The 22,280-nt window shown below is 51.4% G+C and overlaps 5 protein-coding genes across 5 annotated transcripts; 3 read left to right on the forward strand and 2 right to left on the reverse strand.

The window, feature by feature from the left end:
* BCR38DRAFT_410646 (uncharacterized protein) lies at positions 1 to 4,953 on the forward strand (the record flags this gene model as incomplete). The annotated part of the gene is made up of 5 exons (XM_040858488.1): positions 1 to 871; positions 933 to 1,416; positions 1,550 to 2,736; positions 2,796 to 3,349; positions 3,406 to 4,953. 5 exons carry the CDS (start codon positions 1 to 3, stop codon positions 4,951 to 4,953), a joined length of 4,644 nt encoding a protein of 1,547 aa, XP_040714043.1.
* A 4,212-nt stretch (positions 4,954 to 9,165) lies between these two features.
* BCR38DRAFT_437847 (uncharacterized protein) lies at positions 9,166 to 10,194 on the reverse strand (the record flags this gene model as incomplete). Its single annotated transcript, XM_040860545.1, has 1 exon — positions 9,166 to 10,194. A coding segment is annotated over exon 1 (707 nt), but the record flags the coding sequence as incomplete, so codon positions are not given.
* A 4,312-nt stretch (positions 10,195 to 14,506) lies between these two features.
* Positions 14,507 to 16,210, forward strand: BCR38DRAFT_346643 (uncharacterized protein; the record flags this gene model as incomplete). The annotated part of the gene is made up of 5 exons (XM_040856268.1): positions 14,507 to 14,649; positions 14,864 to 14,930; positions 15,007 to 15,196; positions 15,251 to 15,442; positions 15,507 to 16,210. The coding sequence occupies 5 exons, from the start codon at positions 14,507 to 14,509 to the stop codon at positions 16,208 to 16,210; spliced, it is 1,296 nt and encodes a 431-aa protein (XP_040714045.1).
* A 938-nt stretch (positions 16,211 to 17,148) lies between these two features.
* Positions 17,149 to 19,151, forward strand: BCR38DRAFT_458789 (carboxylesterase; the record flags this gene model as incomplete). Its single annotated transcript, XM_040862211.1, has 6 exons — positions 17,149 to 17,339; positions 17,407 to 17,491; positions 17,551 to 17,841; positions 17,947 to 18,753; positions 18,842 to 18,899; positions 18,955 to 19,151. The coding sequence occupies 6 exons, from the start codon at positions 17,149 to 17,151 to the stop codon at positions 19,149 to 19,151; spliced, it is 1,629 nt and encodes a 542-aa protein (XP_040714046.1).
* A 211-nt stretch (positions 19,152 to 19,362) lies between these two features.
* Positions 19,363 to 20,966, reverse strand: BCR38DRAFT_458790 (Alpha/Beta hydrolase protein; the record flags this gene model as incomplete). The annotated part of the gene is made up of 3 exons (XM_040862212.1): positions 19,363 to 19,428; positions 19,570 to 20,858; positions 20,915 to 20,966. The coding sequence occupies 3 exons, from the start codon at positions 20,964 to 20,966 to the stop codon at positions 19,363 to 19,365; spliced, it is 1,407 nt and encodes a 468-aa protein (XP_040714047.1).
* Between the last annotated feature and the right edge of the window lie 1,314 nt (positions 20,967 to 22,280).

The following is a 22,280-nucleotide window of genomic DNA, read 5'->3' on the forward strand; positions in this document are numbered from 1 at the left end:
ATGGCGCAGAAGTCCCAGAACGCGAACGGCGCCGATGATCAGCCAAACCCTGCGTCATCCTCGACCAAGGATTCCTCAGACTCTGCTTCATCCCACAACAAGACCACTTCTCAATCCAACCATTCACCCATAGCCGCTCAATCGGCAAGAGCAGCTAGCAACGACAACTTACCTGATAATGTCGCTGACTCGCAGCCGGTAACCAAGTCTACCTCGTCGGGGCCCAACCCGGCCTCGAAAGACACGATGTCCGGACCATCACCCTACGGCACGCGTTCACGCAATCGCGGGCAGGCGCGGCCCAATTACGCAGAAGACAAAGATGTGGACATGGACATGTACGATGGCTACCGCGACAAGAAAGAGGAAGAGCCAAAGAAAACATCCCGGCAAGCTGTCAGTGCAGCAAATGGAGCTTCTGATGCGCCTCGAGCCGGTGGTCCAGCTTCGCGCAAGGCCACCTCGACAGACGACAGCAAGACCGGCCAGCCCCACGCTGTTACCAAAGACCAGCAATTGGGCACAACCGGCGCCTCGAGTGCAGCGGCATCATCCACCAACACCACCACCACCACCACAACAACAACAACAACAACAGCAGCAGCAGCAACAACGTCGTCTGCCACATCAAAGAAACGCAAAGCTGCCACTCACGCAACTGCGAATGGTACTACTTCTCACTCGACTCCTGTGGCAACGCAGAGCCCTGCTGTTGGCGCAAGCACCAGACGCAGCGCTGCCAACCCGGCAGCTGCTGTGAACATTGGTGCTGGCTTCAGGGAAACGAACATGCTCAGTTTCGATGTCTCGGGCGCAAAACCCAAGGATGGGAAAATGGTTGCAGATGATGGCACTGTACTCGGAAAAAATGGTATTTTGCGCTGATGGGCATGTTCATTTCTCTCGTTCTGCTGCTGACACACGCTTGGCAGATCATGTGTATCTTGTATGTGAGCCACCTGGCGAACCCTACTATTTGGGGCGCATCATGGAATTTCTCCACGTGCAAAATGACAGCACCAAAGCGGTGGATGCATTGCGAATCAATTGGTACTACAGGCCCAAGGACATTGGTAAAAAGGTCAACGACACGCGACTCGTTTTTGCCACGATGCATTCCGACATAAGCCCTTTGACCGCATTGCGCGGCAAATGCGAGATCCGCCATAAAGCCGAGATCCAGAGCATGGACGAGTACCGAAAGACGCCCGACTGCTTCTGGTTTGAAAAACTGTACGACCGCTACATCCAGAAAAACTACGATGTAATCCCCTGTGCGCAGATTGTAAATGTGCCTGAAAAGGTTAAGAAGGTGCTTGACGAGCGATGGAAGTATATCCTGGTGGAACAAGGCCGATCCAAGGAATTCACCAGTGCTGTCAAACTATGCAAAAGATGCGGCGGATACTGTGCAAAGTAGGTCCCGTCGGCGTTTCTGGCGTTTCTGCCCCACTGTGGCCAGATCACTCAGCAGAGGCTAACATGGGAAAAGCAACGATTCGGTCGATTGTGCGGTATGTCAGCAGACGTACCACATGAATTGTGTCAGGCCGCCTCTACTGAAGAAGCCGTCACGTGGTTTTGCTTGGGCTTGTGCTGCATGCAGTCGCGCACAAGAGAGAAAGTTAGAGGCGCGACACACTCCCAACTTACTTGATCCCCACCCAGACGGCGATGAGGAAGAATACTGGGATGAGGAAGAGGACGACCACGCGGCCGATACAAATCGGACCAGCCCTGCCGACGGTATAGATGACACACACCAGCCCGCCACGGCAGAACAAATGTACCATGCAAGCTTATGGCCTTATCGATATCTCGGGATCCACTGCAAGCCCGAAGATGCGCTCGACTATGACGATCGAATATACCCCCGAGCTGGTTCTCGCCTGGGACCAAAGCACCAAGCAGTCGTCTTGCCATGGCCTGGTCGCAAACTTAAACTAGTCAAGCCGCTGGAGATCAAGAAAAGCAGCCGGAAGGATGGCAAACCGTCCAAGGAGACCCTTGCTGCCATTGAAGCCGACAAAATTGCTCGAGAAAAACGGCCAAAATGGATTCAGGATGAGCCCCCTGGTTATGTCGCCCGTGGGGAGGACTTTGACAACGATGACCCCAACAATACGGCGCAGCTACTGTGGAAGCCTGCTGAAGCAGTCGGTGCAGCCATTTCGCCCACGGAGATTGACAAGTACCTCGATAAGGCTATGAAGTTGGTCCCATCGCTGGGTATTCCCGAGCGCTCGACGAATCTGATGGATGTGGCCCGCGACACGTTGTACCGCAATAATTTTGACACTGCGAAGTCCTTGAAGGCAATTCCGAAGACCGAAAAAACCGAATTCAAAGAACCAGAGCTGAGTGCCGCCGAACTTAAGAAGTTTGAAGAAGGGGTAGCGAAATTCGGATCGGAGCTGTATCAGGTCACCAGACATGTCAAAACGGCACGACACAAAACCATTGTGCGCTTTTACTACACGTGGAAGAAAACAGAGCGCGGGAGGCAGATTTGGGGCAACTATACCGGAAGAAAAGGCAAGAAGGAAGCAAAGAAAGCCGAAGCCAACGCAAACAAGCTTCAGGACGATGTCGCCGACGCACATGACGACTCTGCATTCGACACTGGAAAGGCTGTCGAGCGTAAAAGGAATTTTATGTGCAAATTCTGCTCAACGAAATCGTCGAGGCAATGGCGGAGGGCGCCCAACGTCTCCTCCGCCTTGGTTACTGAGGGCGGTAAGGGCAAAGACAAAGGTGCCCAATATATCGTAGCACTTTGCCGACGATGTGCCGAGTTGTGGCGGCGTTATGCCATCCAGTGGGAAGACATGGAGGAGCTTGCGAAGAAGGTCGCGGCTGCTGGTGGCAGGGCTTGGAAGCGAAGAGTGGACGAAGAACTACTCAAAGAGCTGACTGCCGCCAACGAGATGATGAGTCAAACAGTCTACAACTCCCCCGCTCCCTCAGCGACGCCGGGAGCTTCTGCTGTTGCACCGCCACTCGCCAGTCCCGTGGATCCCCTAGGAAGAAACTGAAGACCATGACTGAGAAAGATGCCGAGCCCAATGCTTCGGATTCTGGAAGCATGTCCGGGGTCATTGTGTCAAAGAAGAAGGAAAGGGTCGTGGAGAAGCCAGCTCCACCTCCTGCGCCCGAAGTACCAAAGCCACGAGTGTTGCCCTGCGCCATCTGTAACCAGATGAACCCCACCGGGGAGCAGCACCTCCTGTCTTGCAAAGAATGTCGACTCAGCGTGCACCGTAAATGCTACGGCGTACTTGACAACCGACATCCTGGGAAGTGGACTTGCGATATGTGTCTCAATGATAAAGGCCCGCAAGTCTCGCTGGTGAGTAATGTGATTTTACACCTTTCTGCGATTGCGACCCTGACCAGAGTTCGTAGGATTACAAATGTGTCTTGTGCCCTGTCGAATACACGGAGCATGACTTTGTTGAACCACCAAAGAACACGCACAAGAAAAAAACCGAGAAAGAACGAGAGAAGGAGCGGCTAGAGCGAGAAAATGCGCAAAAGGCCGCCGACTACTATCGCAAGAAGCAAGAAGAGATGAACCGACCGCTCAACCCTCGGGAACCTCTGAAGCGGACGATTGACAACAACTGGGTTCACGTCAGTTGCGCAGTATGGACACCTGAGGTCAAATTCAGCAATGCTAAAGCCTTGAGCCCGTCGGAGGGTATACCATCCATACCCCGGGCCAGGTATGACGAGGTGTGCAAGGCCTGCAAGGAACGAGGCGGTGCATGTGTCGCTTGTCATCAGTGCAAAGTTCCAGTTCACGTCGAGTGCGCCCATCAGCTTGGCTACCTGTTGGGTTTCGAAGTGACGCCAGTTAAGGGCTCACGGCGTGATCAATTCAACATTGTAACTATTAATGGGGAGACTGGGGCGATGTCAGCCGCCATTTGGTGCAAGGAGCACGTGCCAACCAGAACGGTAGTTCACCGGATGCATGACGTGGTTAATCAGGGGGAGAACCAAAACAAGGACCCCACGGCTCTCAATGCGCTGCAGCTATACGTGCAGAACTTCAAGCAGGCAGATTTGACCCTGACGGGTACGGTGAGGAAGGCTAACCTGATTGCAATGGCAACCAAGACTCCATCGACAGCACCACCGCCCACAGCAAATCGGCGTGCATCTACGACAACAGCTTCTACAAGTGCGCCTGTTGCCCATAGGGCGTCTTCGGTCGATGGTCATTCGGAGACGGCATCCGTCATTCCCCCGAGTGGGGACAAAGTGTGCATCACTTGTGGTGTCGATGTCAGCCCAAAGTGGTGGCCCATTGACAAGAGCCAGGAGAAAGTCCTTACTAATGGTCATTTCGGCAGCTTGGGAAGCGAGGCTCAGAAGTTTGTGGCGCAGAGAAACTTCCAATGTCATAAATGCAAGAAAGCAGGCCGCGTGCCCACAGCGCATGCACCACCTCCACCTTTGCCAGACATCGCGCCTACGATGGAGCAAGCCAGGGCACCACCAGCTATTGCAGCCGCTCTGACAAGTCCGCCACCAGCCATATCAGAGCCTAGAGCTTCCATACAATCGCAATATCCCTGGGCAACCCCCGTGCAAGCAGCAGCAGCGCCGCCGCCGCCGCCTCCAGTAGCCGCACCTCAGTTACAGGCACCCTCGACTGGTCCAGCTCCAACGTTGTCCCTGAATGCTTCTCACCCAGGACCGAGTCCTATGGCCGCTCCGGTCCCTCAGCCCCCAACCCCCCATCATTACCCCCCACCAAGCACTCCATACAGTGACTGGCACCGCACCACCTCTCAACATCCACCTCCGATGCACCAGATGAACGGCGGCCCGCCGGGTCCGAATCCCCTCCACAATCAATTGCGGGATCTTCGCCCACCCCGATTGCGCCGATCACCCATCACCAAGCGCCTTCGCTGCCGCATGGTCCCATGGGCCAAGCCATAGTTAATGGGCTTCCGCCCTCCCCAAGGCGGGCACCAGCAGTACAGAATAGCACTTCTCCATACCTCGCCTCTTACCATCCACCCCACCACTCGCTACATAATCTTACGAACGGTGGACCGCCGCCGCGGGCTCCGGAACATTCCTTTCCTCAGGGACTTCTCCCCCAAAGATCACCGTTTTCAACACCACACGGCAGCCCTCCGGTCTCTCGAGATGGACTTGCGATGAGTCGTGAGCCGAGTTTATCTAACAACAACCCACCGCCGCGACCCAGCGATGGGCGGCCAGCCAGTGGAGCGAGCGCCAGCCCCTCCCTCCGCAATCTACTGTCTTAAGAACGGCGAAGGTGGGAAGATGTCTTCAGTTTCTGACGCGAACATCTATCCGGTTGCGGAGACTTAGTTCTTTTCTATTCCGGAGAGTGTGTTGCGGTCAAGGTCAGACCTGGAGAAGGCGTTATGACTGTATCTATAGCCTGTTGCGGCTGTTTTAGGAATTCCCGGGCTCATCGTGTCGTCGGGGTATGGGTTTTCAACCGTGTACATAAAAGATGACCGCATGCGATCCACATGAATCTCGGCAAGGCATCAAGAAGGTTAGATGGAGAAAGTGGCACGTAGAAAGCGATGTGTTTAGAGAGGCGAAATGCAAAGATGAAGGCAACGTTTGTTTGACAGTGCCCAGTCAATACCTCGGTCAGAAAGAGCCACCGCTAGCACTGATACTACGAGCTAGGCGGTACACATATGAACGACTTGAAAGTACAAGACTGCGGCAAGTGGGCTGGAGATACGGTACCTGCGAAATCACTCTAAGAGCCGCAGTTGATCGGTAAGACTTGGCAATTGAATACATCCTGTACAATCGGCACTAAGACAAGTTGTCGGGACAAATGTGGTTGTATTGCAGGTCTCGTGTGTGCATAGGCTCATAACTTGGCTGTCGAATGCAAACTTCGGGCAGGGGCTACATTATTTAGCATTCGGCGTGGCATGGACTAGTGCTGGTTGCCTTAATAGTAGTTGCGGCCACTCGCTGCATTCTGTCACAAGGTGCTAAGGCTGCGAATGGCGCACCCTGCTGCATGAAAGTCTTAAACCGCTAATGACAAACGAGATAGCACTCATCCTTTGTGCACTGCCTCTCATGTAGCAGTATATCTCGGCTCTAGAATCGGAGCCCAGCTGTTAACAAAATAAAGAGGACATCCTGGTGAAATAATTATTGAAAGTTATAGGTGTAGGGATTCATAGTAGTTTAAAATCATATAGTATTCAATTGAAGTCTTAGCTAGCTAGCCCTATCTTTAGTAGTAATAACACTTCAAATTATTAATCATCACAAATTCCATCGGTTTCGAGCTTCTATAGTATAAATTAATTATCTAAATACTACAATGCGTGCCTGACTGCCTTGTACCCCTCCATACCTGAGGCCATGATGCGTGCTACTAGGGGCCCATGGGGTCACGTATCAGGTGTCACGACCTGGGTTGCATCGCATTGGTAGAGACCTCGATTAGGTGCTATCGACGAAGATTCTACTCTAAGGAGCGAAGGAAAGAAGATGACAACTTAGGTTTGAGGGAGCGCGACTAAGTCATCCACGCTTGGCGGGGCTCCTACAAGGGTTATGATTGGCTTCCCATCTGACACTGTCATGGCAGGTGTTCCAGCTGTACGTCACCTGGTTGTAGTGAGTCTGCGAGGGTTGACCTTCACATCAGGCCACAATTTCCGCATCTAGAATGTTAATATTTCGTATCCTCTAATTCCTTTGGATTTTTTAATCTCGTTTATTTCACTGCCTTACAGAAGCCTACGGCTTATGACGGCAGTGAAGTAGACTAGCTACTGTGAATGAAAAAGTAGTAGGGACCTATGTCCCTATAATATCTCCTAGGCTATTAGCCTAGAAGGAAGGGTAACTTCAGTCTCGCTTTTACATCCGTAAATACTAAAAACCTCTCACTCGCAATATAGCTATCTGTAACGAAAGCTCTAATAGTCTAGCTGCGTAAACCACTAAAGAGTCTTGTAAGGGTTTGTGCTAGTAAGTGCGTCCTGCTGCGGGGCCTTTAGCAATGTAACTGACGTATGGAGTATAGTGCTCGGGTAACTGAAGTATTCAAGTAGGGTAACTGGGAATAGAGTCGTTAAGGCAGTTTGCCTTACCAATGGGTTGGTTTGATGCTTAGATTGATCACTGAAGTAGAGACTGTCTATCTATGAAATACCTGGGAGTCCTGTCCCTTATATAGCCAACCTCTCCTTCACTGATTCCTTGGATCACTTCCGGCTCAGCGACGCGCCATCGCTGAGGAACCGGAGGGCCCTTCGATGCAGATACCGAAAGGGGGCAAGTATTTCGGCCTGAACCGAATGGAAGCGTCTACGCTGTGCCAGATCAGGACGGAAAAAATAGGACTAGCAGCCTTCTTATTCAAGACAGGGGCTTTTGGCGTGTACTCGCCGCTATGCCGCTGTGGCGACGCCCCTGAGACGGCAGAGCACGTAATCCTCTTTTGCGGGCTGTTGGAAGGACCGAGGGAACGATTACGGGCCGCTATCGCACCACGGCCACTATACTCTCGCAGAGACCTCGCAACGGCAACAGGAGAACCAGTAGTTAGTGGGACTATTGTAAGGTGGCTGCTAGGGACGGGTCGGATAGCTTCAAGGCCCAGATAGCATCGATCTTCTCAGGGGGGACTTTGTTGGTAGGTTTAGAACCAACGTAGTATGGTAGTGAACGCAACGCAGTCGCCAATAGGGCGAACCGACGACGCAGCGTATGTATTTAGTCCAGCCATTAGGGCACGGTTTGACATACGGGAGTACTAGTAGAGGTACCGGGGGCTTCGAGCCTACGGCGTATTTAATAATAACACTTCCGGCTCACAGCTCAGAAGGTGATCCATTAGTGATCCAGGTCACGTGACCGTTCCTGTCTTTCTGGTAATAGTTCTTCCTTCCCGTGTCGGAGTTCCTGCGGCCTGCCATCGGGCCTGGTTAGTTTAGTTGGTTAGGAACCAACAGTTCGTAACACTAGAGGGGGGCAGCGATGAAGTTGTCTTAGATGACCAGCATCCGACTTCTCTCTAGCACACTCGTCCTTCACCTGTAGTTGAATACCCGTGACATTAAGTAGCCTCTTTCTAGTGATACGTGACCCCATGGGGGGTTACCCTGTAGCTACAGATAAGATAGATAAGATAAGATAAGAGCTATAAAAGAGCTCTGCCAGGCCAGAATAGCTGACCTGGCTATCCTTTTCCAATACAACAATTCACACCCCATATGCACTCGCATCAAATGGTAGCATCTCCAGAAGATCAAGAAATCCAACCAAACCAACCATCAATTCGGCCACTTCCCATCGCCGCCAGCGTCCTGTACGCACCAATCACAGCCCCAAAATTCTCATCTATATAAACCCCAGAGTTCCTCCAAATCCTCTTTGCCTACTGCTGGAAGCGTTCCACCCCCACTGCATCTGTCAAATCCATCAACACAGTCAAAAGCAGTCAACGTACCTCGCAAAATCCTTCACATTCCCCAAGCCCATCACATTGCCAAGGCATCCACCCTTGGCACCTCCCCTTCCAACATAAGCCGCAACTTGAAGTCTTCACTACCTGTTGCCGGCCGGTGGAAGCCTTCCGTCTCCTCTACATCAGTCAGAATCATCAAGCATCAAGACATCAACATCAACGCCCTGAGAAAGACGATTGGACCCTCAAGGTATCTTCGGATCAATCTTTACCACCTGCGGGTGAATACTGAGCGATCCCAAGAGCCCGCTGTACGGTTGGCATACGTCCAACAGAGACTGATTGCGATAGATTGAGCGTGATTGACTGGTGATCACAACATGTCCGGCAGAGTGACACGCTCTACTCGCAACCGCGAATCCGACAATCTGAGCACCGAGGAAGACAACCAGCCGTTTCCAGAAGACGGTCCCTTCTACGACCGCGGGGAAGCTGCAAGCATCGATCACGACATCTCTCGACCCCCGCTCACTACCTCAATCAAGACAATAAGCTATTTGGACCGCAAGACAGATCGAATCTACAATTTTTTCATCAACGAGTCCAGATGATCGAGAACATACCAACACAGCAAGTCGGCCAGCACCCAGCTGCCACCGCAAGAATGTACGACCAACTCGCAGACAGGGTTAGGACGTTGCAAGCCGAACTAGATCAACTAATAGTCGTAACCTTACGTATGCACGCATTGCTGTTGACTTTGACTTCAAAATCGACGGTGAATTTGTACAGGTGGGTAAATGTAACGGTAAAATTTTCGTAACAGATGTTAGCTCCGTGTGGATGAAGCATATCATTGCCGACAAGCATGTTGGGTTCGAGGTCGTCCTCAACGACCCATCCTGATTTGGTGAACTTCATGACCGTGGGTCCCGATTCGTCTGTACCGTGCAGATAGAATGTAAAGGTTGCCCATTCGGTTACCTTCATGCTTTTCTTGCCAATGCCTTTGACCATACCTCTTCGGTTTTCAATAGTATGCTTCAGTGTCTTGAGGTAGGAGCGCCCGATAATTGTTCTACCTGTGCCGGGATCAAGGCATACTTCTACCTTGTCGGCTGTTGGTAAAGCACTGGCTTCTACTCTAAGGTAGGTGTATCTGCTCATGACTGATCTGTCCTGGAAGTCGACGGCTGGCGCCTCCTTGATCCTAGGCTGGCTGTCTGGATCCTTTACCGTGTTCTGTTCCAACTCTTTGGGCTTGATGTTGCCAACTTTGGCGTCTTTGCAATTTCCAAGGTGTTGGAACAGCTTGTTTCGTGATTCGCACGTAAAGTGACAGAATCCGCATGTTCGTCGGTCTGGGGTGTTTGGAGAGCATATCGGGTACAGTCTTTCTCGCTTAACTTGTTTCGTTGCCTTACAAGTAGTGCGATGTTTTTGAAGCTGTTCAGTGGATCGGAATGCAACCATACATCGGTTGCAAGTCAGGTTCTTGTCCAGGATGTAGTATGAATCGTATGTCGAACCTTCGGACTCCGAAGTCGATTCCGACGGCGAGCCACCAGATGGTATCTCTTCGGGTTCTCCGGCCCAGTGGACTCGGTCCTTGGACGTGTCCCGTCGGTCATCCTTGCGGTTTTGATCATCACGTGATTTGTTGTGATCTTGTTTGTCAAAGTTGTCAGATTTGGATTCCTTGCGCTCTTGCCAGCTATTGTCTTTGTACGACTGCCTGTCACGTCTATCGTAATCGCGATGCAGTGAGGCCTCTCGGCGTCGGTGTTCTTGGTCGCGATCATTGGATCGATTGCTTCTGTAGCGAGAAGGTTCGCGTTGGTATCGGTCGGAGCGGCTGCGCGATGTGTCACGGCGGGAGGGGTAATAATTGTCGCGAATGCTTGTGCGTGGTGACTCTGATGGAGTGGTGCGGGATCTTCGTGATTTGGGATACTTATCGTGGGCCGCTGCAAGCAGAATAGCCTTGCTGTTTGTGATAACGCGTTGATATTCGCCAAAAGATTCAATATCGTTTGGTGCGCGGAGGTATTGTCGAATACCAAGTGACATGTTTGACCAGATTTGGATCATGGCGCCGTGCCAGTTGCCGTTCTTCTCGGAAACAATGCCCATGGCTCTAGCCCAGCGCATTTTCTTTGCAATGTAGTCAGATAATGCGTTGTCGTTGTCGATGAGGTCTCTCAATGTGAGGCCTGAATCGTTAAAGCGCTTTATGGCCATAGCAGCATCAGGTCTAAAGCGATGTAAGAGTGCGGAGCACATATCATTGAGTGACTTGCGGTGTTCGGTCCGTTCATCGTATGTCAGCTCGTTGGTCCACCAGTCTAGTGCTGGTCCCGCCATGAGGGTGGGCCATAATGCTTTGATCTGTTGGGCGATCGCGTGTTCGGGGTCATCTTCCGTCAGCATGATAAGACGTTCTCTGAAGCAGACCACGTCAGTGTAGATGAGGAGTTTGCCGTCTGTGATTCATCCGATTCCGTCATGGTCTCCGTAATGTGGGTCGAAAATGCCCACAATTTCTCGGGTGAGCTTGTTTTCGGACAACTTGATGCGTGAGAGAGATGGAAGGGGTAGATAATGTATAGGATTGCTGTCAGCATGGGAGCGCCACTGCTGATGCCTGACGTCCGGGGATTATGATCGTTGGTCGATATCATCAATACGACGTTCAAGGCTTGCTGCCTTGAGTTGATCTAGTTCGGCTTGCAACGTCCTGACCCTGTCTGCGAGTTGGTCGTACATTCTTGCGGTGGCAGCTGGGTGCTGGCCGACTTGCTGTGTTGGTATGTTCTCGATCATCTGGACTCGTTGATGAAAAAATTGTAGATTCGATCTGTCTTGCGGTCCAAATAGCTTATTGTCTTGATTGAGGTAGTGAGCGGGGGTCGAGAGATGTCGTGATCGATGCTTGCAGCTTCCCCGCGGTCGTAGAAGGGACCGTCTTCTGGAAACGGCTGGTTGTCTTCCTCGGTGCTCAGATTGTCGGATTCGCGGTTGCGAGTAGAGCGTGTCACTCTGCCGGACATGTTGTGATCACCAGTCAATCACGCTCAATCTATCGCAATCAGTCTCTGTTGGACGTATGCCAACCGTACAGCGGGCTCTTGGGATCGCTCAGTATTCACCCGCAGGTGGTAAAGATTGATCCGAAGATACCTTGAGGGTCCAATCGTCTTTCTCAGGGCGTTGATGTTGATGTCTTGATGCTTGATGATTCTGACTGATGTAGAGGAGACGGAAGGCTTCCACCGGCCGGCAACAGGTAGTGAAGACTTCAAGTTGCGGCTTATGTTGGAAGGGGAGGTGCCAAGGGTGGATGCCTTGGCAATGTGATGGGCTTGGGGAATGTGAAGGATTTTGCGAGGTACGTTGACTGCTTTTGACTGTGTTGATGGATTTGACAGATGCAGTGGGGGTGGAACGCTTCCAGCAGTAGGCAAAGAGGATTTGGAGGAACTCTGGGGTTTATATAGATGAGAATTTTGGGGCTGTGATTGGTGCGTACAGGACGCTGGCGGCGATGGGAAGTGGCCGAATTGATGGTTGGTTTGGTTGGATTTCTTGATCTTCTGGAGATGCTACCATTTGATGCGAGTGCATATGGGGTGTGAATTGTTGTATTGGAAAAGGATAGCCAAGTCAGCTATTCTGGCCTGGCAGAGCTCTTTTATAGCTCTTATCTTATCTTATCTTATCTGTCTTATCTGTCTTATCTGTAGCTACAGGGTAACCCCCCATGGGGTCACGTATCACTAGTGTAGTATTCAAGAGAGTGTATAAATAGAGCGGCAGGGCTTTAAGATCGGCTCTAAGGATCTCTTTCTCTACTATATAGTTTATAGTAGAGAATTAAGTAAGCAGTATTTTAGTTATAGCAACCGCAACTATACCTTCTATCGGGGGATTATAACTTGAGTATTTTTATGTAGCAACAGGTCAAAGACAGCGATGGAGGCTAGGCACAATCATTACTTCGTAATGCTAGCAGTAAAAATATATAGAGAAGGGTACTTGCTCCTACAAGTCCATTCGATCCCTTCGGTCCCTTCGGTGCCGGAACACCATTTTGAGGGCTTGAAGGTTTTCCTGAAACGCCGACGGCCCGTCACGGTTCCGTTAGCTTCCCGGTAGTAGACCTAATCTGACTACTACCTGTAACTATACCACTGACTTTTGTGACACTTTATTACCAATCTAATCATAAAGTTCTCTCTTACCGCGTGTTTATATAGAGACTTACGGTAGTCCTTTAGCTCTTTGTTTTTACTATGTAGCGGCTAGGTACAGCAGCTCTTAATAAGTCTAAGTATGGGACCTATTTCCTTCCTAGAATTTATTATATTTCACTACAATGAAAAATGTAGTGTAGGATCGCACTGGTACTAGCATGTTAGTATAAATTTTACTTCCCCGCCTTTTAGGTCTAAGAGCAGCCGGGATAGGGTTAGGATACTATTAACAGTAAGTACAGTACCTAACAAAGCTAAATACTCACTAACTGTTAGCAATTATTTCAGTTCACTAGGTACTGGGCTTGCTGTTACTAGTATCCTAATCCTATTCCGGCTACTCTCGGCTCTGAAACGCGGGGAAATACACTCTCTACTAAGTTTCCTTCCTTATTCATAGGATTAGTAGCAGCTTCGTGATGTCATATTAACCGCTATGCCTGTTCTTCGCGTTGCTTTACGTAGGTTAGTGTTAAGAAGCTCTTTAAGGTACTTTTACTCTCTCTAAGGAAGGACAGAGGGGTCTAACCTACTATCTACACTAGTGTGACGGTTGTCACGTGATTGACCTACACTGGTCTGAACAGATTGATAAGTGGTTGCAGATATCAAAGTCAGGGACTTTGGTATTGGTCTCTTTTGGTGAAGACATCTGGTACGGTGGCGTAGTGGCAAGGATTGCAACCCCTAGCACGGCGTGACAACTAGCAACCATACCGCTTTTAGCCTAGGTTATAACTATGACGCTTAATCCTATACTCTCGAGTGTAATCAAGAGGGCTAAATTAGTACCAAATCCAGACTACTTAGTAACTAAATTATTAGTAGCATACATACTTAAGCCTAGAATTTGCGGTTCTATTAACTAGAGTATTATGGCGCTTATACATGAACAATGGAACGAAACACCAGGACTATCCCACCTTTATACACCCATTTCTCTTATAAAAGAGGAACGAGCACCCGTACTTATAATTCTTTTGGTCTCTCTTTTTTAGTCTAGCATTCTTTTATATATATAAAACAATATTGTCCCGCTACTTCTGGCTAGCTAAAGCTGTAAATATAGTTAAGAAAGCGACTTTAGGAAGTTAACTATATTTTTATGTAAATAACAGCTTATACAGAGGTACTGAGGCTTGGGGCTTACATGGTTGGCGTGGAACAGTGTATTCTCGTTAGCGATGTAGATTCGTACTGCTGCTAGTCCAATTACGCTTGGCCAGAGGCTTCGTACCTAGTCCGCTACACTGAAACACTGAGGCATGCTACATTGTTACACACTATTCCGCCTGTTGCCTTGTGGTGGGCAATGCGCCTCGCCGGCTCGAAAAGACGTCGCGTGTGCATGGGAAAGCTGGGGTACTACCCTCCACCCCGCCCAGCCTTCGTTCTCGCCCAGCTGCCCAACACCACCATTTAATCGGCTGGCATTCATGTAGTGGCTGGCTGCCTGAGAAGGTTTTGCTCTGTATTCCTGTCCGCATGCTGCAGGTGATATGGCCCACCACCACATTTCTGTAGTGGTCTAATCCAAAGCGTTATTATCATCACTTGCGTCAATACTATCTATCTGATGCACGAGCCCCCTCCATCTCCATTTACAAATACAAATTCCATCCTGCAACACTGCAACCGAGTATAGCACAACTCTTTTGATAATTAAACGTGCCTAATAATGGTTCGTAGACGGGCCGGCGACGATGAAAACGAGAACGGCGGTGAGGGGCCGAGTGGTACTGGTAGCAGCAGCAATGCGGTCGGCGCCGCGGGGACAGTAGGAACGCAGACGACGAACACAACCACGATGACAAGCACATTAGACGAGGTCATGAGGGCGCCGTCGACAAATGTGCCCGAAATTGTGGTTTTGGACTCGACGCACGAAGAAAAGAATCGCAAGGCGTCTTTGAACCCGAATGAAGATCTTTGGCTATCTTCTGCCGACGGGTAAGTTGACGATCTCCCGTCTTACGACGCGCTGCTAGGTGGTCCCCTGCTTCTTGTTTACGAGTACGCTTGCCGATGGATACCGGGTCCATCCCATTGCGGAGTCAGTCCATCGCAACGCTGCGGGCATCTTGATCAGCTTCCAAGTTACCCTCTCGAATCGGCCGGCATATTTATTTCTCTGGATTTTATATGACTGACTAAAAGATTGCAGACGTTACAACTCACCAGTCATCCCTCTACGGGTGGGCGAGGCCTTTGATCATGTACAGACTTTCTATGTAAGTCGACGAATGCCCTCCAAGTCCTCCTCCTCCTCACATAACCAACGTGAACTTTTGGGCTTACGACTGCCAGGTACATAAAAGTGTGTTACTGAAGTCCGAGTATTTCCGCAAGGCGCTCTGCGGCGAGTTCAAAGAGGCAGAAACTCAAGTTATTGACCTTCCCGAGGAGGACCCCGCTATCTTCCACTTCATCGTCGCTTTTCTGTACGAGGAGAAATATGTGCCCATCAAGCCGATAGCATCAGTCCTCGGTAAACCAAGTCTCTTTCGGTAACACAAGTTGAGGGCTGCGCTAATACATGGGACACGTCTAGTTGATGACAAAGGCAAGGGTCTGGAAGGTGACGACACGGCAGCATCCGATTCCGACTCCGATATTGGGAGCATACAGAGTGATTCTTCCAGCGCGCGGAGTCGACGGCTTCGCGAGAGGCGGAGGAGGAGGGAGGACCGCCACTGGGAGAGACTTCGCCAGAAACACCCAGGTGCGCATAGGTTCGGATGTGGTAAGTTAAACATCAAGAAGCCACCGGCTTACGTCGACTTATAAGAGCTCACCCCGAATGCCAGGCTGTAGACAATGTGTCAATGGAGGCGGACCGCCTTGCTGGCACTGCGCCGCCCCCCGCCTGCCTCCGGCCCCCATGCCCGTCCTGAACGGCATTCCACCCGGCATGGTCATCGTCGAGCCCGATCGTCGAGCACGGCACCGGCGTCGCGCAGCCGACCGACGACACCGCCTGCCCTCGCCGCCTCCCATGCGCCCGGCCACCGCTCTGCCTACCGATCCCAATCGCATCCAAGGCGAGGACCTGCGATCGTGGCTCCTCACCTATGAGATGAACCTTGACTGCTACATCTGCGCCAACAAGTTCCTCCTCGACGACTTCAAGCTCGCCATCGCCCGCGTCTGCATCGACATGCTCGAAACGGCCGGGCCAGACGCTGCCCAGGCGGAGGTTTTGCAGTTGTGCTATAAGTTGTACCAAGGCCTACCCGAGTCGGACCCACTAATGAAGATGGTGTTTGCGAGAGTCGGGTTCATGCAACCTCTATTGTGGAGGCGCGTGCCGCAGCAAACGTCGGATTTCCTGTTGACGCACCCGGAGATTTCGGCCCTGATACTCAAGGAGACCGTGGCGAGGAGGGAGCAAGATCATGTTAACCAGTTGCCCGCTATGGAGAGGCCGTTGTTCCCCCCGCCGCCGCCGCCGCCCGAGGGGCCCTATGGGAGGCCGGGAGGGCCCGTTATGGGAGGTCGGCCTCGTTGGTAAGGTATGTGGTTCGGGGAGGCGAAAATTCTTGACTTTCCCTGGTTGAAAAGACCTCGAGGACTCTTGTCGGTGGGTTACGTGAAATGACAGCGCGGGGAACACGGATACGTTTATACTGGGGGTTTCGGCGCAGCAAATGTCGGGTTTGAAAGGAAGACTAGGATAACTTCTGGGGTTTTGAATTGTGGGTTTAGGAGGAGGGTATGTTTCTTTTTCGTGGTTTTCCTTTCTCGGGCTCGTGGGAAGGAATTCGCACTTGCTTCTCCACTGGATATTGGAGTTCTCGAGATGATTCAGCACAGGTTGCGTTGAGCGGAGAGCTGTACTTCATGGACGGGATTGAGTGCAAGGTGCGAGTTGGGCGTCTGGGCCAGCTATCATTTCCCTTTTTTATTTGTCTCGATTCATCCGCACCCCATCACCAGTCTCAGTTATCTCGATCACTTCCGCATACGCAAACGGGGTACAAGAAAATAGGATCACTAGGGCCAACCTGTCTGTTATTGAGTAAGGAGCACATAAATCTTACGGAAAATCAACCATCAACCTCGGTGTATGATTGCTACCATGGCCGAGCCCCGAATGGGATCACCTTCTTTAGGCATGGGTCCGCTGCGACTTCATTGGCCGCGCGTAACCACTAGTCGACCTTTCTCCAAGTTTTGTTACCCCACGATCTTTCTTCCCCAAGGTGCCAATACGGTAGAGCTAAGAAACGAGATCCGGGGACAACCTGGGCCTACCCCAGCATGAACGACGTTGCAATATGGAGCGAGGGGGGATTGGCATCGCAATACGACATTGCATTGCTGGTCGTTATGTCCACACTGAACTTGGGAAAAGGATACATAAGCCACAGTTCTCCCGGAATCCGCTGTCATGACCGCCAAGACAAGAGACAGTTCTATGTCTTGTTGCTTATTGCTTAGTCGTTTACCATGGCATTACGTCTGGGTGTGCTAGTGTCGGTATGGCTTGCGGTGTTTGCGGCCAGACTGGCTGCGGCGGAAAAAATCAAGACGGTTGCGACTCTGGACTACGGCACGTTTCAGGGGGCCTATAGTGCTCAGTATGGCATATCGTATTGGCAAAAGATCCCCTTCGCGGCGCCTCCTATTGGCGAGAACAGGCAAGTTACCTGGAAAAACACTGTTCGGTGAGACTTGTTAGAACAGCTATACTGATTTCCATCCAAGATTCCGAGCTCTGCAACCCCCTTTGCCAATCACTAACGGGACATACGATTCTCTCCAACCTTTTGACATGTGTCCACAACGGACGGTGAGAGTCCACACGTATTCAGTGCTTTTGTCCACAAGTCACTGACCATGTCCGCCCAGGTTAACGGCTCCGAAGACTGTTTGTATTTAGGCCTGTATGGCCGCCCCTGGAGTGAAGGACAGCCCCTTCGACCCGTGGTCGTGACGTTCTACGGTGGCGCGTTCATCCAAGGGTCGGCGTACTTTACGATCCCGCCTTCGGCTTATCCTATTCTCAATGTGTCCGAGTCGAGTGACATGATGTTCGTCTATCCGAATTATAGAGTCAATGCATTTGGCTTTCTGCCGGGCAGGGAGGTGGCGGAGGACCCCAAGTCGGATGTAAATGCTGGGTTGTTGGATCAGCAGATGGTGAGTTTCAGCTTACTTTTACGTTTACTTGGAGTTTCTGGTGTTGCTCGAATGCATTTCTCCTCCCCTTTGCGAAACTGGGGGCTGACCATTGACTTCAAACAGGTTCTGAAATGGACTCAAAAGTACATCAAAGAGTTCGGCGGCGACCCGAATCACGTCTCCATCTGGGGACAATCGGCAGGTGGTGGCAGTGTTGTTGCTCAAGTCATAGCCCGGAAACACAACCCGCCCCTTTTCGAAAAAGCTCTAGCATCGAGCCCCTTCTGGCCCAAGACGTACCGAAATGAAGATCCAGAGTCTCAAGCACGATACGACATGCTCGCCAGCTTAACCGACTGTACGGGCCCGGATAGCTTGAAGTGTCTCAAAAGCCTCGACGTCCAGACCCTCCGCAATGCTAGCCTAATCGTCGGCAACTCGCATACCTACAACACGACAAGTTACTCCTGGGGCCCTATCATCGACGGCGAATTCCTCACCCAGCCATTATCCGCTGCCACCGCGGCGAACCAGAGCGACGGAAGTGGCGTCAACATACAGCTCGCCTTCAGCATGTACAACACCCACGAAGGCGAGAACTTCATCCCGGCCGGCCTACGCAGCGCCACCAATAGCGGCAGTCCGCCCTTCAACTCGTCAGCCGCCTCCTTCGATGGCTGGCTCAGAGGGTACCTCCCCAATTTCTCCGAGGCCGATCTGGCTCAGTTGAAGGTGCTGTACCCGGAGAACGGCAGCTCCGAGGCGATTGGGTCGTACAGCGACTCGTATACCCGTACTGGGCTGGTGTACCGCGACAGCGTTCTTGCCTGTCCAGCGTATTGGATGGCGGGGGCTGGAGCTGCTCTGAAGGGGGGGTGGCTGGGGGAGTACACTATCTCGCCAGCTACACATGCTAGTGATGTTTACTGGGTAAGTGGCCTGACCTGCTTCCAGGCCTCTTTACATATGCTCGAAACTTTGGCGTTTATATGGCACATGAACTAAACGGAAAATCTAGTGGAATACCGTCAACTCAGCCCAACAGACTGACCCGCTGCATTACCAGGGATACGCAGGTGAGCCAAGCCCCCTTTACTAAGGAACGGATGATACTCATTGTACGTGCTTCAGGTGCATTTGCGTCTTACTTCATGACGGGCGACCCGAACGCTTTGAAATTGACAGCGGAGAATGTAACCGGCGTGCCTCCGTTGAAAAGCGGCCAGGAGTTCGTTGTTAACGCCCAGGGGTTCTCAACGGCGGACCTGACGCAATTTAAGGAGCGGTGTGACTTCTGGAGGACACATGCACCCAAGGTCCCGATATAGGTAGACAACGAAGGCATGGCACATAAGCTACTTATGGGACCAGTTGGCTTTGCCATTTAGCGATGTGCACGTCACTGGCCGAGTATTTCAGTGTCAAAAGTCAAAGTTGGTTATGCTTAGCTAATCATGATATATCCCCCAATTTCATATCACGATGTTGACTCTGCTCAAAGTCTCAACGTGCCCGAGTTCCACCCTTCGTTTCCCGACCTCAGTCAATTGTATCATCCCTCAAATTCAACAACTCCCTAAATACATCTTGAGGCTTCTGCCGTACCTAAGAAATTCTTGGAGTTAGTAATTGCTACTTATATGTGATCTTAGGAGTGTAAAGCTGTGGTGGGACAGCCTTTTACGGATTGTGCTACCCCTTGAGACACGACAAGCAGAGGAAATAAGAGCTCCGAGATTGACTTACCGCGCCATGGTAGTGCACATTTGTCTCCCATGTCTTGATCCCCTTGACCTTCCTGGCCGTCACCCTCGAAGTATCCGGGTCCACGTACATATCATTATAGATAGCCGCGTAGACGGGCACTTTGTTCTCCTGCAACTGCGCCTCGTCGTACAGGGATGGCCATTCATCAAATTCGGCCAGTATTTGCGCCGTCTCCTTCAGCCCGGACAAATCCTCACAGGTGTCAAGGAGAAAAGGGTACGTCATCTCCCCAGCGAAGCAAAGCGGCTCGTCCTCTTTCAATGACTCGGGACCCGCCCAGTCGGCTTGGAGCCACTGGAAGGTGTCGAGGGATTTTCCCACTCGCTCGGCTGCCCATTTCCCTGCTACGCCAGGACCATAGCACCAACATGGTTCGTGGAGCAAGATGTATATCGGTGCGGAGTCCCAATCGATCATCTGGTTGAACTTACTCAAGCTCGCCTTCGTAAAAACCCCGAACTGGTCCAGGTCGGCCTTCATCTTGAGAATCATGTTGTGAACGAGATCAATACCGCCATCCATGCCGAAATTGAGTCCAATGGTCATGAGTCTCGGAACTGTGAGTCGGCCCGCTGGGATGGGAATGCCGTCTTCGCCGCCTAATTCAATAATCTTCGCAGCAACTTCTTTCACAGCAGCGATGTCCTGCGGATACTTCGCATAGTAATCCTTGTTCCTCTCCAAGACTCTCGGGTAGGTAATGCTGTAGACCTCCTCCGGGCCCTTATCCAAGGCGACGAGACCGCCCGTGATGAAGGCCTCACGTAATCCCGCCGGGTGAAAAGACAAGTAGGTCAGGGCCGTCATGCCACCAAAGGATTGGCCGAAGATGGACCACTTCTGCTTCTCGGGCGGGTAGTCCTTGGTCAAGCACTTGCGCACAGCCTCGCTATCCCGGACGATATTGTCCGCCCGGAAATGCTTCAGGTACTCCGCCTGCTCCTTGGGACCGCCAACCTCCTTGAGCGTGCTGGCCGAAACGGGACAGCTGAAGCCGACGCCGCGGTAGTCAAGAAGGAGCAGCTCGTAGCCCCTATCCAGCATATAAGTTGAAAGAGTGCTATCCTGGGGCGCAGGGTTCCCAAAGCCGGGACCGCCTTGTAGGTAGAGTAGGTAGGGTTTCTGCCAGGACTTGTCATCCGCGGGTAGCGGCACGACTGGGCGTTCATATTTGGTCGCAGTTCTGGCGAAGAGCTTGATCTTCTTGCCGTCGGGTTTGGAGTGGTCGAGGGGGACTTCGAACCAGAGCTCCGACACCAACAGCTTTCCTGGAGAGCACACGTCAAGATCCCGTCTCGGGAGGAAAATAGCGAGCGCATCATACCTGGAACCAGCACCGGCTTGGTCTTGGACAAGAGACGGGCAATAAACGTCATGATTATTACTCTCGCAGATGTGATGTGGATTTAGTCAATGAATGATTGGGTTCAGATAGGCGAGGGAGTGCTGAAAGAGGGGCAGCAACCGAGCGGGTCAGCAGCTCACGAATAACAAATAAAGTACATACGCTGGGTGGCTTCAGGCAAGAGACGACCATAAAGTGCATACCACTCGATCGTGGATTGATATCGATCCCGGGCAACTTCAAACGTATGCTCAACGCGGGTATTCGCCGACACGAACAAACGGGCGGTGCGCGAAGGTGTGATGGATGGACAGTGCGAATAGTACAGAGCGCTAGAGTACCTGTCGGCACCGGCGAAGTTGCCGAGATTGACGACAGGGTAAGAGTCGCATCTGCTCAGCGGAGGACAGAATATACGGCGCACCAAGGGTGAACTAATATGAGGTTATCACAGTGTTCCAGCGTAGTAGGTAGGAGCAACTTGGTTCTTTTTGATACTACAGGTTGGTCACGACCGGACTGCGATGGGTAGCGCAGGTGAATTACTTACTCGCTGACGGTAGTTGTACAGTGAATTGACCACGGAGTGTCTGATTTGCTCGAGGTGGAATGGCGATTCCGGCAGTGCTGTATATTTCAGAAGAGCTAGAGTTGAAAACTTGATGCACGAAGAAAGACGTGGTATTTTGACTACGGAATGGATTTTACGGAAGGCGCAGGGTAACCCACCAAGAAGTGCCCAAGTGTACCCCATGCCAACTAACACAGAGGGATTACTTACTTTTAGGGGTTGCTTAGCGATTGAATTCAAGGGCGCCATGGGCCAGCCACTGGATTAGAGGAACCGCTCGATGCAAAGAACCCATTCCCTTAGATCGCATACACTGCACGATTTCTGCGTGCCACATAATGAATCGAGGTTGATGTCCTACCAGTATTTCTCAAGTCAAGTCCTGCGGTGACTGGGACTCGTCTCCAGACGAGAGAGACATATACCCACTATCACCTTTCTCGATAGGCTCTCAGTCACGGGGACAAGAGCGACCTTGTAGAGACTCATAGATCAGGAGAAATACATGCACGAATACGCGAATTTGCCGCTTAATGCAAGGGCGTCCCAGGGTATCCAAGTTTGAAAAGAAGACATTCTTGAAAAGCCAGACAGAAAAGAGTAATCCAAAGCTATCACACGACAGAGCACACGCCTCAAGCAAACAGCAGCAGCAGTAGCAGCAGATAACAACAAGAGTGACAGTAATAATAAATACGAGGTCCAGACCCTCTTCAAATAGGTTGAGACCCTTGGGGGCTAACCCTACCGGGAACTTTGCCACGCAGACCCAGA

This window comes from Pseudomassariella vexata (genome assembly GCF_002105095.1).
Source record: "Pseudomassariella vexata strain CBS 129021 chromosome Unknown BCR38scaffold_9, whole genome shotgun sequence".
Taxonomy (NCBI): domain Eukaryota; kingdom Fungi; phylum Ascomycota; class Sordariomycetes; order Amphisphaeriales; family Pseudomassariaceae; genus Pseudomassariella; species Pseudomassariella vexata.